The 19,110-nt window shown below is 34.6% G+C and overlaps 1 protein-coding gene across 4 annotated transcripts in view; it reads left to right on the top strand.

Annotated features, from left to right (window-relative positions):
• The window catches only part of cher (filamin A protein cher), a 104,827-nt gene extending 85,717 nt beyond the window's left edge, over positions 1–19,110 (top strand). For all 4 annotated transcript variants that reach the window (XM_089255502.1, XM_089255501.1, XM_089255504.1 and 1 more), the window contains 15 exons: positions 12,065–12,191; positions 12,611–12,751; positions 13,071–13,199; positions 13,319–13,492; positions 13,664–13,822; positions 13,964–14,167; positions 14,279–14,431; positions 14,525–14,653; positions 14,761–15,027; positions 16,204–16,341; positions 16,492–16,737; positions 16,855–17,025; positions 17,137–17,352; positions 17,588–17,785; positions 18,157–19,110. In XM_089255502.1, coding sequence (XP_089111628.1) covers positions 12,065–12,191; positions 12,611–12,751; positions 13,071–13,199; positions 13,319–13,492; positions 13,664–13,822; positions 13,964–14,167; positions 14,279–14,431; positions 14,525–14,653; positions 14,761–15,027; positions 16,204–16,341; positions 16,492–16,737; positions 16,855–17,025; positions 17,137–17,352; positions 17,588–17,785; positions 18,157–18,344 — 2,640 coding nt within the window. In that variant the 3' untranslated portion in view covers positions 18,345–19,110. The remainder of the gene's footprint in view (positions 1–12,064; positions 12,192–12,610; positions 12,752–13,070; positions 13,200–13,318; positions 13,493–13,663; positions 13,823–13,963; positions 14,168–14,278; positions 14,432–14,524; positions 14,654–14,760; positions 15,028–16,203; positions 16,342–16,491; positions 16,738–16,854; positions 17,026–17,136; positions 17,353–17,587; positions 17,786–18,156) is intronic.

Genomic DNA, 19,110 nt, shown 5'->3' with positions numbered 1-19,110 from the left:
ATTAGCTTCAAAACAAATGACATTTCATCTGCTTATTACAAAAATGCTAATCGAAGATAGCAGTTGGAAAGGAAAATAATATTCAAGGGAATCGAATTTTACATGCAGATGAATTTTCGCACCGAAACGTGTGTGAAGATACGTGGAGATATTGATGCGAGGATAACTGAAGAGAGCACAGTGTTGTGTGAGAAACGTGATAAGATTCCGATATACAGTGAAATCTCGATATAATGGTATTCTGCTGACAAAAAAATATTGTTGTATAGGAACTATCGTTTTATCGAGAGATAGCATAAATTTGGTGTCTGATAATGCTGCTGTTTGCACTACGATAAAATGCATTTAAAAGTATTTATTCACAGCAAAAAATTCTGATTGATGAATAAAATTCAGATAATTTCACCCTGTAAATTGGTTTCTCCGTCTAATTGTATGTATCGCACAGAAAGTAGCTTCACGGTGGGGAAGTTATTTTAGTTAAGTTACATTTTCGGGTCCGAAATACCGATGTTACTAAACACCATGTTCTAAAGAACGAACACTAGTGAGGAATTTCAAAATACATTGGAGGTGGTTTTTAGTGAAATATGAAAAATATCGTTATAGCGATCGCGAAACATCCTAAAAAAGCATTATAGAAGTTCATCGTAGTAAAGGATATCATTGTATCGAGTGGAATTTAACATTGGATCATAGGCTAAATATTAGCAAACATTTATTTTTTCAAACAATATTCGAAAAAATATCGTTTAGAGAGATTCATCGTTAGATCGCGTATCGTTGTAGCGAGGTTTCACTAATCCAATTGATTTATAGATTTGAATATTTTTTGTTAATTACGTTGTGTGTAGGAAATTTGTCTCGTTTTGTATATTTCTGTGAAAATTTTTTTAGGGTTTGTTAGGGTATAAAAGAGTAAACTGTGTGCGCTTTCCCCTTAAGTAGGAGTATACATACATGTAATTATAGTCTTCCGACCACGAGATGAATTTTCGCTGCGTCATGTCACGTCGGATGATTTTTTTCAATTTTTTTTTGGTAAAACGATTGCACATCGAGAAAAGTTCATCAGTGACTGAGCTTTCACGATTGGCATGTCCTTCTAGGATAAAATAGAATCGTTTGACGTGACATGACGTGCCGTAGACAAATCTCATCTCGTGGTAGGAGGACTATAGTCGACGCTCGTGACCATTCCATTATAATGACCGGTACGCAAGTCCATATTTTTCATATTAGTCACACGTTATTTCGACGCAAGATAACTACTTGTAAAAACCATTCAATCTAACGCACCGTCCAAAATCACTTCTGTCCCGTCTCTTTTTTTACAAAGAAATTAACAAAGTCCGTGGTTTTTTCGTTTGCTAAAAGTATTTGACTTATAGCCACTGATATTGGACAATTCGCTACATGGGTGCGTGCATGTAGTTATTACAATTTTATTATTTTCTATTTGATGCATTTACACTGTAACTGCTTGAATTATAATAAAATTAATAGTATAACTTTAATTGTCCAAAAATATGGATTCTCTAAAGCTAAGTTTTTCAAACTTCGATTATATGTGACATCCCAATATAACACGTTTTTCATGGCACGGGGGAGGAGAGTCGTTATGATGAACGTCCACTGTATATTTATAATATTTACAAAGGCACGCGTATTTGATTTTTATTTTTGAAAAAATGCTCAATGGTTTTTTAAAATAGAAAATTCAGATAGTTTCTAAATTTTATTACATGGAGTTTAAATTCTTGTAGTAATTTCGAGACGATCAACATTCCTTTGAAATCAAATTATCATTACTTCATCAAATATCTCTCATGAACACCCACCGCATCTTAAAAGTACACGTAGTTTCTAAACGAATCATTTTTTAATGCTAAATCACTTTATGTAATTGTTCGGGAAGTAGAGTAAGAAGTGCCTTAAGCTTTCGCGCATGCGAGTTATACATTCGTACTAGAGTGGATGCTTTCCATTCATGTCGCTTTTTAAAGTCAAAGATTCGGCAAATTATAGGCAGTTTGACGCGTAGGCCCTCGAGTCATATATCTAATACGAAGTGTCGAGCGTTTTTATGATTCCTTTATATAATTTTTTGGCTGCCCGATAAAAGGTCTTACAATTCTCGAGATGCTCTGGGAAAAGATTTCATTGTTTAAGCGTGAAGTGATTCATATGTTAGTACTCGATCAACCCCCGACTCATCTTTATTAGTTTTGGGTCTGAAACCTTTTCCCTGAGAAGCAGTTAGTGTTTCTAAATTTGTAGTTTCGATGTTTGCCTACGTGAAGCACTGACTGTTCGGAGAAGACGCATTGTCATTGTTTGGCACAACATCGAATAAATTGGTTGAGATGTCATCGGGGAAGAAAGCGTGCGGAATGCCACGAACGTGTTCTCGTTTATCTGAGGAGGGACTGGTGGAGAAAAATAAGTGATTTACTTTGTCCTCAGATTAACAGGCCTTTGTTTTGTAGGATACTTAGGCACGAGTTATGGCAGAATTCATACTACTGAAGTCCCCATTCAAATGACTTTCGCACTAGATGGTGCTGTGCCTTAGATAAAGCCAACAGCTTACTTCATTCTAATGACCTCATGTCTATGCCAAGCTCATACATAATTTAGATCAAACTGTTTTTGTTGAGCATTATTAAGGTTTTTTAAATTCCGTTCTAATAACTTCATTTAGGATCTACTAAAAATGTTTACCTTAGAAATTTCAGCCAACACTGTACTTCTCTCCACTTGAGTGAAGATGAATCTTATTGTGAAAATGTTGATTTTTATTTACGTGAATGTTGAGAAAAATATCCAAGTTATTAATTTATTGTTTTCCTGTAAAGTGAATAAGTGAACTCCGTAAGTAGGAAAAATTGAAATGTTGGTTCGCAGCTAAATATATATATAAATAGCTAACGTAAATTTATCGGGTAATATAATTTAACTTCATTCACATATTATACAAGAAATAGTACGTAGTTTCTTTGCCTGGTTGACTTCTGGGATAGAAATTTTGAAAAGAGGCATCCACATTGTTACAATGTGTAGGTAGAGTAATTTGTTCTCTTATTTGTGGAACAAACAGCACTTTCTTTTCAGAATCAGATTTTTCATAGTTTTATCGCAGAACTCCCTGAAGATGTAGACAACGTCGTTTTAAATATTTCTGGGTAAGAGAAGAGGGTCGCAATTTTTTAAAATGATTTTTCCCTTAAGGTGTATTTTTGGCTGTCAACTCTAACAGGTTTTGCTACCAGCGCCATTTTACTTTTTTTTTTCACGAACTCTATCTCTGCCAATCCCATTCTTTCATTCCTCCTAAGTTACAACCCTGAAGTAAATATACTTTTTTGTGTGTGTATCAGTCGCGCATTGTTGGCAGATGTTCTCTACACACCATGCCGGTGATCTAATTTTTTTTCTTCGTGATTCATTTGATCTTTTTGAGTTGGGTGCAGAGAAGTTACTTTTGCTGATTCTGTGACTTTTATCTTGAATACAATGAAAGGAGGAAAAACTCCATAGGTCCCACATCACACTTGAGGAAAGAATCAAACCAATCTCAGCATTCTAAAACCTTCAACCTGAAACTTCCACTATATAACTTTTTTTCATCCCTTGTGTTTTTCCAGTACAGTATTTTGACCTCCTGTAGATAAATGTCACGGCAGTTAACGCACCATTTTGTTTTCCTGTTCGGTAAATACGTTGGTTCGTAGTTCTGTCGTTTCAGCGAAGTAGTCTTTGAAGGAGAAAGAAAAACTTCCTGCTGAAATGTAATGTTTCTGGTTTATTTTAGTCACTCGTATTCGATTATTGTATAAGTTACTTGCTATAAAATCAACTCAATTGTATTTACGCTTTTTGCCTGGCAAAAAAAGAAAGTGATAGATGTACATACAGACTTGGCAGGTCAATGATTGTTTAGTTGTATTAAGGCTACGCTTTTGGAAATTTTGGGTTATTACTTTATAAAATTATTGAAATTTCAACGGCTTTTCAACTTACGTATTCTTTCTCGCGTATATAATAGATTCTAAGACGAATATAATTCCGTATGAATAAACAGATAATCTAACCAAACTGTTTGTCAAATCCTGTTGTCAAGGCTAATCTAAAACAAGGTTTTCATCATTTTCATACAGGGAGCATCTTTGTTCTTCCGAACTTAATTCTTAAAGGATCGTAAATATAGAATTTTCATATCTAATTTTCGAATTTTTTACTAATGATGATTTGGTCTGAATTTCTGGTATTCCATCACTTCAAACATCGTTACGTTGTTTTTAATTTTTCCAGACTTAATTTATGCCGAGTTTGAGTGTCAAAAGAGGAAGACCGTTTTTAATGCTTATTTTGTGAGTTAAACTGGTAATTAAGTCAAATGCTGCTTTTACCCTCTCTTAAATGTCTTTGTCCGAGCTACAATTAGGAAGGGCCAGAATGTCGCATGTGTCCTTGGTCTCATCTCCCATTACCCCAGGAAGATATTAAGGTTACAGATTATTCTGAGAAATTTTGATGTCAAAAGCTTCAATACAATCGGGATTTTTAAACCTAGCAAATCGTGTTTGGATTTCATTCTGCCGCCGTGGCAACGTTCCAAAAGTTGAGTTTCTCTGCAATGACCTTACTCGGACGGAAAAACCTGAACACAATTATACTGGACAACTAAATCATATCAACCACGAAAATATATAATTATGAATTTACCTAATGAACACTGATATCACCATGAAAAAAAATTTATTGGCTCTTGTTTCAAGAATCTTGCTATGTAATATCGTTGTAAAAGTAGTGTGTGTGTGCATATATATGTGTGTGTATATATTTCAAAGGGTCGGGCTTATGAAATCTATGTTTGGCACACTGAATTGCCAGAATCGAAGAAAAGCCCATTCCCATATTCTCATATTACGCTGGATTTTATTAATACTTGGTTAAAGCTAATGAATAAAGAGTATTCACCTTAAAATCGCTGTGATGGTAGAAATTGTGTTTTGAAGGGAAAAAAATTCGTGTGAATTCGAAACTCATTACGAATTACCTATGCAAAGTAATAAATGTTTCAGTGAAACCCCATGCCTATCTCGTGCTGATGCGTCTCAAGAATCTTTGAGTTTTATTATTTGGGAAGATCTCGCAGAATTCGCTAAGCTCGAAAACAGTCTTTTTCTGCTCTGCGGCTGTTTCGAGCCATTAGACGCGCCACTTTTTCTTATTTTTAATTGGCTGTGAAGTTTATTGCCACTATTCGTTTCAGGGTTTTCTTTTATATACGTGATGACACTTTTTTTTTCATTTATTGTAAGGGAACTTGTGCCGAAAATACTTGATGGTACAATCGCTCGTCTCTTCCAGTTTTTTTCTTACCATCCCTTCGACGCACGCAGTCACTCCTCTGTTTAGTTCTTATTACTATTCGAGCTTCCGAACCCGTCCTCCATATACTATTCCAGTATCGAAAATGAGGCAGTTATAAAAACGCGAGTTTGTCGTGCATGCTCTATGTTGGAAAAATAAGAGAAATGACGAAAATAAGTCGTGGATTTTGAGTCCTTGCCAAACGACTCGTCGTCCCTTTTCACGCTGTTTTCATTTTTATACCATCGTTAGGATAATTTTCATTTCCTTCGATTTCTTATGTTGCAAATAAAAAAAAATATTGCTGATGCATAAGGGGAATTTTTGTCATCGGTACCGCTGTGAACGGAAGAAAGAAGATAAATTGCTATTTAATAGCGTTTAATGTATTTTTTTCTTGCATTAGTGAAGTTTTTTGAAAAGAGAGTCATGTGTTTTTTTTTCATTGCCGCAACACCTTATGATAGAGCATCATTCAGAAGTTCTTTAAAATATTCAGTGCTATTCGACAAACTGGCAAACATTTACCAGTTTCATTTAAAGCATTCCAGTTATTATTCGTATTTAACAAGCTCCGACTGTGTCCTGCCTCACCGCAACCTACATCGTTAAAATTCAATGAGAAAAAGTCATCCGGCTGATTTCGGGATTTACCTTGGGCCTACTCACGTAGCAATGATTTTTCGCTAAACTTTTAATTTCCGTGACTACCCCTTTTATGATGAAGATTTTAGATCATTGTTTTAATCTTTAGACAGCGATTTTTTTTCTTGAATTTAATCCATGAAATTTTCATTGATTGTTAAATTGAAATAAATGACGCGTTTTTCGTGTTTTTAATTATTTTGTAGAATTGTAATTAGCTCTTTTGTGGCAAAATAGTCTTTATGTTGGTAAGTACAAAATGAGAAAAACAAGATTTTCAAATTCAACTTGTTATACTCGCAGTTGTTTTCTTCGTTCTTGTTTTTCGCCCTTGATTCAATTTGGCATTAGTTCCGTAGATTTCCCGTCTAGTTTAAGGCTCCTTTGAATCTCTTCCGGTTTGGCTCAGGTTAGTTTCGAAGTCTGTTTTTGGCGGAGGTAAGAGTTCTTTTAACCGCGTATTCTATGCTTAATACCACCGAGGAAGTGTTTTGAAGCCAAAAGTGTTGTCGCGGAGATACTATCTCAATGTATCGGGCTGAAAGTTTTCAAATTTGAAATGGCCTAATACATAACTGTCACTATTCGTTCTTAAATCGTAATGATTAAACTGGCTGGTATTAAGTCGAGGCGACCTTACACTGTCACTTTTCATGAAAAAATCAATTGAAAAGGTTTGACATGATATACACATTCAAATTTCTTTTATGCACCCATCATGGCAATTTCTTGCACACCTGCAAAAACAATCGGCAGAACAATGATAAGAAAGTATATTTTGCCGCAAGGGTACCTCGGAAAGATTAATTACGCTTTGGCATTCCATTTATTTTTTACGTTTAGGGGATTCGACGTAGTGTTTTCTTAATGTTTACCTTCCTCTAGTCACAAATTTGAAGTCTCTTTTTATGGATTTAATTTATTTAATGACTTCAAATAAAATTCGGAAAAGTCGCATGAATGTTCAAGACCGCTATATATATTGCGCATAATAGAGATTTGTTTCAGTTGACGTTGAAGCTCGAAATATTCGAATACTAAATTTTTTGTTAGTTTCGGTTTTTCAAGTTAGGAAAATCTGGAATAATTCAATATTTTTAGATCTCCATGAATCGTTTCATCAAGTATACGTATTCCAAATTAGCAAAACTGTGTAAGTTTCAGACAAGTTATTGTTATTTCTTGCTATTATGAGTATCGTGATAGCAAGGAATGACATGAATGTCAATAGTGTTACGTAGTGATTTTATGTATCTATTCAGTTTCGAATGACCCTTCAACCTGAAAATGCATTGAGCCAATTTCAAATGACTTCCAAACGCTAGATCAGTGTTTCCCAAAGTGGGCAATATCTCCCCGTGTGGGGCGATTTGAAGTTCTGTAGGGGCGGTAGAAGCTCAGGGTTTAGTATAGGATCCTATGGGTTGACTGAGTTAGCGGACGATGAGAACAAAAAAAAATTTGAAGAAGGGAGCAATGGAACGAAAAGTTTGGGAAACTGCGCTAGATAGATAACTTCATTTATGTTCGCTACTAGGGTGAATGGGAGAGATGATTTTTATATCACGTGAATAAAAATTGTAAACACTCGGTGTGTAAAATCCAAGATATTTATTATGCTATGAAGTCGCTAAGTGATCAAGGCCAAGGTCAAGCTTACGACAAAATGTTTACGCTAGCATAAACATGTTTCTAATAATTTTTTGCATCACGAAGTTGTGGATTATTTTTGAATGAAAATATCTTTTAAACGCGAAAAATTTTGCAAATTAAACACGCGGCTTCTTTTCACGCTCTTGAAAGTGGGACAAGACAACGTACCCATTCGCGTGAACCTCGTGATGATAGTCCCAAAATAAAATGGGTCCGTGCCCAGCGTTGCACCCACACGCCGGTTGCTGCCGTTATGTATCATTTAGTGAGTTTTTCAGAAAAGAAATAAAAAAAAAAAAAAAAAAGATGAATTTGCAAAAGCATTCCCAGACGGTACACCACGTTCCGTATAATATGGCTGTGAGCAGCCTTTTTTCCTGCTCTAGACATTGATGCTGGTGACACTATCTAAAATTAAATATAGGAATCGTATTTTGAAGATGCGCCAGTGCTTCCCAATCTTGTGGCATTAGCCACCTAAGGCTTCTTTTTCTTAATTGAACGCTCACGCCCGGTCGTACTTTGTTTAATATTCCGGAAGATACTCGATTTTATTTATTCGACATTAGAAACTGAAAACGTACGCTATTTATATTCCCCTGTCCATTAAATAAATGATTAACTCTCACCAGAAAAGACACAACGTACATTTACTGGATTAAAAGTCATTGATAATTATCCCTGATGCATTGTTTAGTGTGAGGTAATTTACTTTCTTAAGGAACCTGTACTGTAGAGATATAGGTAGAAATGATCATGAAAGAAAATTGAAATCAATGCTTTACCTGTGATTTATCAGTTGCTTATTAAAATTTTTGAAAGATTGAATTTATTATAGAAGGTAAACTTCTGAAATTCTTATATACTGTATTAAAAATTTCAAATAAAATGAATTTTATATGAACACCTAGCCTGCTGGATCGCTTCTCTGTAAGGATAATATATTTGCAAAGAAGTTTAAATGATCTGATCCATTATTTCTGAAGTTTGGTTTTTGTGAAGAGATTTCTTAAATTACTAATATTTTATGTTTAGTACCATCATGAAATCGCTTTATATCGAAATATCTTCGTCACACGATTTAAAAAATCGCCAGTATTTTGGTATTTCAAGCAATATTAATTATAATTTCTCAAAGTCATGTCTTGTATAGCTTTAAAAGTTAGTTTTTTAAGCTCTTGAGACTAATTTAAAGCCGTGACTTATCCAGTAATTTTTTTCATGATTTTCTTACTTATATCTGAGATATCTTATAATTGTTTTTTATGCACTTTTAAATACTATATAAATATTGAAAATTCTCAAAAAAAAAACTTAGGGCGATAGACTCTTCTTTCAAGCCAAACACAGTCCATGCTTTATCACCGTCGAGTAATTTAAGCGATGTCCCCAATGGGGCTGGACCGTGGTGGACTTGATTAATTAATTTTTTTTGTTTAATAAATTGAATAAACAAATCAAGTGGACAAATATATAAATAATCGGAGACAAATAACCAAAGAAACAAATAACCAAAGAAACAAATAACCAAAGAAACAAATAACCGAGTAAACAAATCGAATACGAATCGTACATGATTCCATCGCATCAAGTAACTATAAACAGTAAAATAAGACTATATATTTATACTTGTAAAGAACGTGTAAGTAAACCCAGCAGGATCACAAGGGAAGGACCATAGACTATGGGAACAATTTTTTTACTTTCATTTGAGAAAAAACACATCTTGCTTCCTAGCAGTGAGCTTTGGCTTTGTTCCCATGGGCTGATTATGGGAACAAAGCTCACGGCTGGGGAGCAAGATATGTTTCTTTAAAAAATAATAAAATTAAAAACTAGTATATTTTTCATAACCATATAATATCCCCCATGATTTTTCGATGAAATTACAGCAGGAAGTAAATTTTTATAGCTCGTAATGAATAATGATATCGCCTTTTTTTCCAGGGAAATTTTTATATCGCAGCAATATTTCCCAAAATAGTTTTGTATTGGACAGAAATAGTTTACTGGATTAAGAAAAATATTGTTCCAAAATTAAAGTATATTAGGTGTATATTATTCATCCTATTTGATGTAACAGGGTGTTTAAAAAAAATCACCCGATTTGAAATGTGTGTATTACAAAAAATATTGAACATAGACACTTAAAATTAATTTATATTATATGGCTAATCAGTTTTTATTACAAACCAAATTAAAGGTGCTCAATATGTCCACCTTGGGATGCACGGCATATGTCTATACGGTAGTCAAATTCGTCCCAAACTTTTGCGAGCATGTTTGCTTCACGGCTGCTGTAACGCTTATCTTCGGCTAATGTATCTGGGAGGCACATAAACGTAGTCTTTTATAAACCCCCACAAGAAGAAATCTCACACTGTCAGGTCCAGCGATCTTGAAGGCCAGTCATGTTTAACTGAATATATAATCGGGTCCCTTACGGCCGATCCATCGGTTAGGAATGAGATTGTTCAAAAATTCTCGAACGTCAAAGCTCCAGTGTGGTGGTGCCCCGTCCTGCTAGAAAATGAAGTCGTCCGAATTGGTTTCTAGCTGTGGGAAAAGCCAATCTTGAAAAACACTGAAGTGGCGGCCGAAGGAAGAGCGTTAGCGCTACCTGTCGGCAACTGCGTGAAACCAATTTCCCTCTTTCTACCTATACATTATTCGATCAGAACGGATTAAAAGCTAAATAGTTATGATTTTTTTTTAATCGGATGATTCTTTTTGAAACATCCTGTATTATAGAGCAGTGCTTTTCAACTTTTTTACACATACGGGCTGGTTAAAATACATGTAGTTGAACAATGTCGCGGACCAGCTTAAATAAAAGAAACAATTTGCTGACCGAAAAAAAATAAATGGGAAAAATAATCATCTATAGACCAGCTGACGGAAAAAACAAAGTAAGAGGCAGTGTTTTGTTTTAAATATGAAATTATGTAGCGGCTGCGTAGATTAGGAGAAATTTTTTTGCGGTACCGGCAGAAAATGCCTATGAACTACTTGAACTACCAGATACCCACGTTCATATTCCATATGGAATAACGTAAAAAGTATCTGTTGGAAAAGTAGCAACACCCTTCTCAGCCCATCAAATCCATCCACCCCACCCGATCAGTGCCTATGGACTGGCACTTGAATACAGTTATAGAGCAGTATTCAACCCTACACTGCTTTAATGCACTTGTACGATATGCATTTTATAACAGTACAATAGAAATTTAAGAAACCTGTGCGTAAAACGAAATTTTAAGTCTTATAATTGCTAGTTAGAACATTCATACTTGCAATTTTGTTTGGACATTTGATACAAAAGGAGCAAAATAAATTGAGATCTTGGTCTATATTATCAGCATGAAAACATTATAAACCAGTAATCTTAGAAATTAGCATACACAAACATGCCTATTCTAACCTTTTCCATCTTTGTAATAGAAATCATAATTCCCCTTAACACTTGAATCCAATTCAAATCTTGTTAAATTTCTAAAAAAAATCTTTAGAATGTGTTGTTCACACAAAAAAAAAAAAAATTAACACAGATATACAGGGTGCACAGGTACGTAACAGGTCGTATGACATTTTACTGGCGAACCGTTGGTCTTAGATGCACACTTCCAATTAGAAAAAGTGTTCAAATAACGTGTAGTACTCAGATACGTCATTCATGTAACAAGGGGTGTTGTATAGCTATTAAAATAAGAATGCTGCCTTTTTAAATGGACACCCCGTGTTCAAGAACCCTATTATAAAGTTGTTTCCCTGTCTCTCATGATGCTAACAAAAAAAAAATCCATGTTTCTTAGTGCAATATTTACTGAGATATTCCCATTTTTCGAATGCAAAGTTGCGAAAAACAGCACTAAATGCGTGAAAATATTTTTACTCGCATTTAATGCTGTTTTTTCCCAACTTTCATCCGTTTTTTGAATTTGAATATCTCTGTGAATATTGCTCTTGAAAACATGGAATTTTTTTTTTTTGTTAGCATCAAAAGAGACAGGGAAACAACTTTATAATAGGATTCTTGAACACTGGGTGTCCATTTAAAAGGTAAAATTTTTATTTTAATAACTATACAACACCCCTTGTTACATGAATGACGTATCTGAGTACTACACGTTATTTGAACACTTTTTCTAATTGGAAGTGCATCTAAGACCAACTGTTCGCCAGTAAAATGCCATACACCCTATTACCTATGGAACCTGTATAAAGTAGTGATACTAGAGAAAATCTTTCTTTTTTTTTTCGAAATGAAACATTGATTGCATGTTATCAACTTCATGAGCCTGATTTCCATCAAGTTATGGTATTGAATTAAAAACAGTTATTTCCTAGTTACGAACGTTTGATTTTAAAATTCACTTTTTTTTCTCAGGCTTCTGAAGAAGTTCAGAGGAAAACTGTTCAAAGGTATCAGCAGACCACTACTACAACATCAAGGACTCAGTTCAGATCTGTTGAACTTCAGCGTATAGTAGTACCATCTGCATCTAACGTAACAGGTACTTTATTATTTGTATATAAACTTGTCTCATAAGTATTGTACTCTTCAATGAGAGTATTTATTATACACGTGTAATCCTCTTGACTCAAACATGTGTACCTGTTGATCTTCCTCTCCAAAACATACTCGGTTTTATTGTTTAATAAAGTGATGTGTGGTTTAAACATAAACTGTAGGAATTCAAGCTACTCATCGGTATGAACATAGTTTGAGTCGAAATAGAAAAATATTGAGTCAGAAGTAAACCCAAAATACTCAGACTTTATTGAATTTTTATTGCATACTATTGACAAGATTATTGAAGATTTTACTTTATTTGCTATTACATACTATGAGAATATTATTTCTTACTGTGTGTGTGTTGAATAGACATGATTTTCAAAACAATGACTCGTGGTTCTTTTTCCCCCCTCTTAGCTGAAGTCAAAATGCCTTCGGGAAAATTTGATAAGCCAGAGATAATTGATAATCAGGATGGTACAATAAGTATTAAATATGATCCTAAGGAAGAAGGCTTACATGAGCTGCATGTTAAGTACAATCAAGAACACATACCTGGTAAAAAGTTTTGCTTTTTTTAAAATTATTTCCTATTTTATTAGGTTTTATATATTTCTACACTGTTCTAAACCAGAAAACAGTTGACATTAAAATGTTTTTAGAACAAGTTGTATAGTTTCTCTCTTTTAACCAAAAAAACACTAATTTGTTTCAATAAAGGTAAAATATTTGGCTGTATTTTCCCTTAAATTAAAAACATTTCTTTTTAATGAATACACATGATTATTTTGAGCTGTGAGGGCTCTATATTTTATTCTTACTCAAATTAAGTCTTGGAGACTTCCACACCTAAAAATGAACAACTTTTTTCTTTCAGGAAGTCCATTCAAAATCCATGTAGACACAGTCAGCAGTGGATATGTTACTGCGTATGGACCAGGTCTTACTAGAGGTATTGCTGGTGAACCTGCAAACTTCACAATTTACACCAAAGATGCTGGTGCTGGTATGTTCTTTTTTAAAAGATAAACATTAAAGCATATAACATTGTTCTCAAATTAATCGTAATTTCTTGTTCAAAATGAGCATGCTCAAAATTTTTTTTTAATGTTCTCAATCACCTAGGAGGATTGGCTGTTGCAGTCGAAGGTCCGTCAAAAGCAGAGATAAGTTGCCATGATAACAAAGATGGTACAGTTGGAGTGAATTATTTACCTGCAGCCCCGGGTGAATACAAAATAACAGTAAAGTTTGCTGACAGACACATCAAGGGTAGTCCTTTCACAGCAAAAATCACTGGTAATTTTTTCGTCAAATTCCACTGTTTCAAAAATTTCAAATTGCTATTTGAAATTTTTTGAATGGGTTTAATATATTTTCTTTTTGCTGAAAAAATTATTCGTATTTACTTCTTAATTTAAAGTTGAGAGTTCTTCCGAATTGGTATGATTAATATTGTATTACTATCAGGTGAAGGCCGAAAGAGGAACCAGATATCTGTTGGACATTCCAGTGAGGTTTCCCTGAAAGTGCAGGAGAAAGATTACAAAAACCTCAATGCCAGTATTATTTCACCATCTGGGCTTGAAGAACCATGCTTCTTGAAAGTTCTTCCAAATGGCCACTTGGGTATGTATAAACTGCCATCATATAAGTTTTAATTAACAGATCAAGATATACAATGAATTTTGAATATTTTTAAGTGATGATAATTACTAAAAATATTCAGTATTATTTTATCTTATATTTTTACTTTGGCTTTCATCATAGGCATATCTTTCACTCCTCGTGAATCTGGAGAACACTTGGTGAATGTTAAGAGGGTTGGAAAGCATATACAAGGCAGCCCGTTCAAGATCAATGTTTTGGACCAAGAAATCGGTGATTCCTCAAAAGTGAAGGTCACTGGAAATGCTCTGAAAGAAGGCAAGACACACACCGCTAATGAATTCAAGATTGACACTAAAGAAGCTGGTGGGTCACATTCATGGCTATTATTACTTGATTTCTAATGTGGATATTGGTAATTTCATGTTCATCTTCATATTCCGGCAGTCTGTTGAGTTCAAATATTCATTCTGACAGGTTTCGGAGGTCTCAGTCTTTCTGTTGAGGGCCCTAGCAAAGCTGACATTGAATGCAAAGACAATGAGGATGGTACATTGACAGTCAGTTACAAGCCCACGGAACCTGGATACTATATAATAAACTTAAAATTTGCTGATCACCACGTCCTTGGTAATGAACAATTCTTTTTAATAATTTCATTCTGAAAAGAATGTCAATGGGTTTGATTTTATTTTTGCTGAAAAATTGATTCTTATTCAACAGGCAGTCCATTCACTGTGAAAGTTTTGGGTGAAGGATCAAACATTCAAAGAGAATTTATCAAGAAGCAGAGAGAATCTGCACCTGTCACTGACGTCGGTTCTGAATGCAAGCTTACATTTAATCTCCCAGGTAATTTTTTTTTACTCCTGTATCTAATACACATGTAAATATTAATGAAACACACCAAAATCTTGAATGAAATCACTGTCATCAAATTTTATTCCTTTCGTTTTCAGGTTCCAGTGCTTTTGACTTGTCTGCAAAAGTAACTTCACCCTCAGGAGTTACAGAAGATGCAATCATCAGCGATGTAGACAACTTCCTCTATTGTGTTCAGTTCGTGCCAAAAGAAGTTGGAGTTCACACAGTGAGCGTACGCCACAAAGACATGCACATCTTGGGATCTCCTTTCCAGTTCACTGTTGGTCCATTCAGAGACCACGGTGCTCACAAGGTGCATGCTGGTGGTCCTGGTTTGTTGAGGGGGCAAGTGAAAGAGAAATGTAAGTCATAGTAAATTATGCTGTGTAAAAACAAACTTTGACACTGAACGTTTTGTTATTATACATGCAATGCACTTTGCCTTTTTTATTACTTTTCACTTGGTGAGGACATAGATAATTCACCCCCAACTCTCATCTAACTTGGGTGTCTATGCATTCTTGACTACTTGCCTTTTTTTGTCTATTCATATAAAAGAAGATAGCAAGTAAGCAATGTTGAATCCACATATTCAGTAATCCCTTGTTATATCGCACATTGAGAGACAGAAAAAGTGTGATCAAGCTGACTTTAACTGTGTTCAGGTGTTGACTACTTCAGAGCATTTTAATATCTAAATATCTGAGCACATGTCATTAGGAGGGGGCTACTGCTGTTTAACTGCACATGAACCTTGTAAACATTTCTGAAGAATTTCCAACAAATTAGTACAATGTCTGAATATGTGTTCTGACTATATCTGTAGGTGTAGCTCTAACATATTTATCTTGTGTTGGTCGCAATATTGACTGTTTTTGCATATATTTTGGTTCTTAACCATTGTGTGTATTAATCGTAATCGAATGTTCATGTGTTGTGTGGCTACGCCCACAACGAGTATAAATAGCTTGATGTACAGCATATGTTGCTTTTCCTTTTCATCGATTTTAACTTTGTTTATTTTCCCCTTTGTAAGAGTTTACACTAATGTTTTTGTTGAGTTTAATATAATAAATAAATTGTTGGCATTCTCTGTACTTGTTTGATGTCATTTCTGAAGTTAAACGACATCTCCAAAGCCAAAAGTTATAAATTTTATAATAGTGCTGCCATCTGTCATCTATATTTTGAAGTGAAAATGGCAGATTCCTGAATATTCTATTACTTAAAAGCTTAGTGAACAGTTATACAGCCAGACAATGAAACATCTGCAACTGTCATTATAAATACATTAGATACAGACGACTTTTCCATTATACATCAATTCATTTGAAATTCTCCAGAGGAATGTTTGACTTGCATGTGTTTGGTTTAGTGATAGCAATAGCCATATATGTGATATCTGTACTTCTCTTTTGAAGTACAATTATTCTCCAAATTTTTATTTGGCTGCTGAATGGCTCAAACTGATGAAGTCTGCTCATAAAAATTTAGAAATCAAAATAGCATTACATTAAATATCTTGCTTTTTTTTTCAGGTGAATTTGACGTATGGACCAGAGAAGCTGGTGCTGGAAGCTTGGCTATTTCCGTTGAAGGGCCGTCTAAAGCTGACATAGACTTCAAAGATCGCAAGGATGGCTCTTGCTATGTTTCTTACTCTGTAACAGAACCAGGTAAAATATAGGGCCATTGCCTAGTCTATTCATTGATTTTTATTTTTCATTGAAACCAGGCAAGAATGTGATAAATTTTATTTAAAAAGTTTTATAAAAAAAAAGTTGTTTTTAAATAACATTGAAGTTTTGTTATTCATATTGTTACAGGTGATTACAGAGTTGGTATAAAGTTTAATGAGCAGCACATCCCAGACAGCCCGTTCCATGTTTTCATCATGCCCCAAATGGGTGATGTAGCTAAAATTGAGTTGGGCCAAATTCCAGATAATGTAAAGGTTAACAAACCAGTGACTCTAGCAATTTTAATGAATGGCTGCAAAGGGAACCTTGATGGTAAAGTCATATCACCATCTGGTAATGAGGACGATTGTTTTGTGGCACCTCTTGATGAAGGTAATTATTCATTTCGATTTGATTTTTATATATATATAAAAATAATTTTTTTTTTTTTAAATTGTAGGTCATTTGACACATTTCTGTCATTGATTTTCTTTTACCATTTTTTTCCAGACCAATGGGCTTTGCGGTTTATTCCACGTGAAAATGGAGTGCACATGATTCACTTGCGTTGCAATGGCATCCACATACCTGAATCTCCTTTCCGACTACGTATTGGACAAGATGAAGCTGATCCAGCAGCTGTGCAAGCCTATGGTCCAGGTCTAAAGGAGACAAAAACAGGTAATGAAAAGTGGCCTTTTTTTTCAGTAACTGCTTTTTCTTTCTTTATGTTTAATTTTTTTCCTTACTGAATTTCATGAGAATAATGTTTTGTTTCTTGAATATTTGCAGGTCAGAAAACAGACTTCATTGTTGACACATGCAGCGCCGGTGCTGGAACATTAGCCGTGACGATCGATGGACCATCAAAAGTGGCAATGGATTGTTCTGAGGTCGAAGAAGGTTACAAAGTGCGCTATACACCTCTAGCGCCAGGAGACTACTTAGCAACAGTGAAATACAATGGTTACCATATTAGTGGAAGCCCATTTAGAGTGCCATGTTCTGGTAATTAATTTCATAGTTCACTGAAATTAAGCATCCATTGATTTTTTTTTTTTTTTTTTTTTTTTTTTTTTTTATGGTAACTTATGGAAATTATATTTAGTTTGTGAAAAATCAATTTTTTTCTGGTTTTTAATGAGTTCAATGTAGTCTGAGGTTGAGTTAAAGTCCATGCATGATAACTGATACTGAGAATAGTCATTGCAATAGATGCTAATGTTCTGAAATTTGTATTTAGGTCATGCCGTCACCGAGATAAGCTCCCACGAGCAGTCATCAGTTGTCCTGGAGACTGTAACAAAGCAAGCCAAACAAAAAGCTGACCATCTGCCAAGATTCAAGTCCAATCCGCTTAAAGTAACGAGCAAAGGAATGGGTTTGAAGAGAGCCCACCCACACAAAGCCAGTCAGTTCACTGTCAATTGTGGTGATGCAGGTAAGGCCTTTTTTTGATCAGGGCCATAGTCAAAGTGAGCTATTGTCACAAGCATGGTCCTCCCACATCAGACTTTCACTGGGCCTTTTTATAGTAAATTTGTAGTGTGAAAAAACAGTGAGAATCATCCAAAGCCCCCCCCCCTCAGGGCTGGAGCCCTACCCTTGTGGGGAGGAGGGCATGGCCAAGGGCAGTAAATTTTAGGAACGATAAAAAAATACATTATAGAATCATAGAATTTTGCAGTGGCGAGGAGGGGGTAAATCTTTATTTGAAATTTTAAATGACAACCTGCAAATTATTAGCTCTATATTATTGTTATTTCAGTTATAAGATTAACACATGCTGTATCCTGATTTGCCTCATTTCAGGAAACAATGTACTGTATTGTGCTGTCTACGGTCCAAAAGGTCCATGCGATGAGGTTTATGTGAAACATCTAGGTCGCAACATGTATCAAGTAAGCTACACGGTTAAAGAAACTGGTGACCATATTGTAATTGTTAAATGGGGTGAAGACAATATCCCTGGCAGTCCATTCAAAGTTGTGGCATCTTGAAGTAATTGATCAATATTTTTCTATTCCCAAAATGGACTTGAAGGAGAATTAAAAAAAAAAAGACTGACGATTTTTTTGATGGATCAAAATGTTTATTTGCCCATTTTTACCCTCCCTGTGAGTTTGTTGCCAAAATTTGTGTAATGTTTTCTCATTTTTGTGTCTTTGTCGGAAAATAATTTGTGCTTCCTCGAGAGGTGTTAAATGATACCATTGCGTACGACATGAGATATTCAGTTATCGTTTACCTTTTTTTTTCCCCCTTTGTATTAAGTGTGTTGTAAAATTGCATGTCAAAGTGTGTATTTAATCTTATTTTCCATTTCCATATAGTAATTTGTAAGTTATTGCTTATTTCTTTGTCAGTTTGCCAAATTTAGATTCATTTAAAGTGAATAAAACTCTAAAAAATGCCATTTTTGAACCATAAATTTTTATGCCAATGAGCGTTCCTTTTTTGGGAAAGGTTTTCTAGTTTTTTACAGCTGAAGGAATTTCCTTTCCAGCAGAACTATTGGTATAAACCATTGTATTTGACTGTATTTTCTGTATTTCTCTGCAAGCTCAACGGCTACCTATGTTCTTTATCATGGCATTATTGATCAGAGACGTCCTTTACCAGCCTGTCAGTGCCTTAACATTGTTTATTAAAATAACATTACAATTGTTAAAGTTTATGAAAAAGTATACTGTTTCTCTCACCAGATATTGTTCATTGTTTTTTTTTTCAAATTAGAAAAATAAATATTGCTTTGTTATTGATATA

Source organism: Pholcus phalangioides, unplaced genomic scaffold, assembly GCF_987345545.1.
Source record: "Pholcus phalangioides strain wild (caught in Gottingen) unplaced genomic scaffold, Ppha-v1.0 ptg000042l_1, whole genome shotgun sequence".
Lineage (NCBI taxonomy): Eukaryota > Metazoa > Arthropoda > Arachnida > Araneae > Pholcidae > Pholcus > Pholcus phalangioides.
This window is presented reverse-complemented; position numbering and strand designations above follow the sequence as displayed.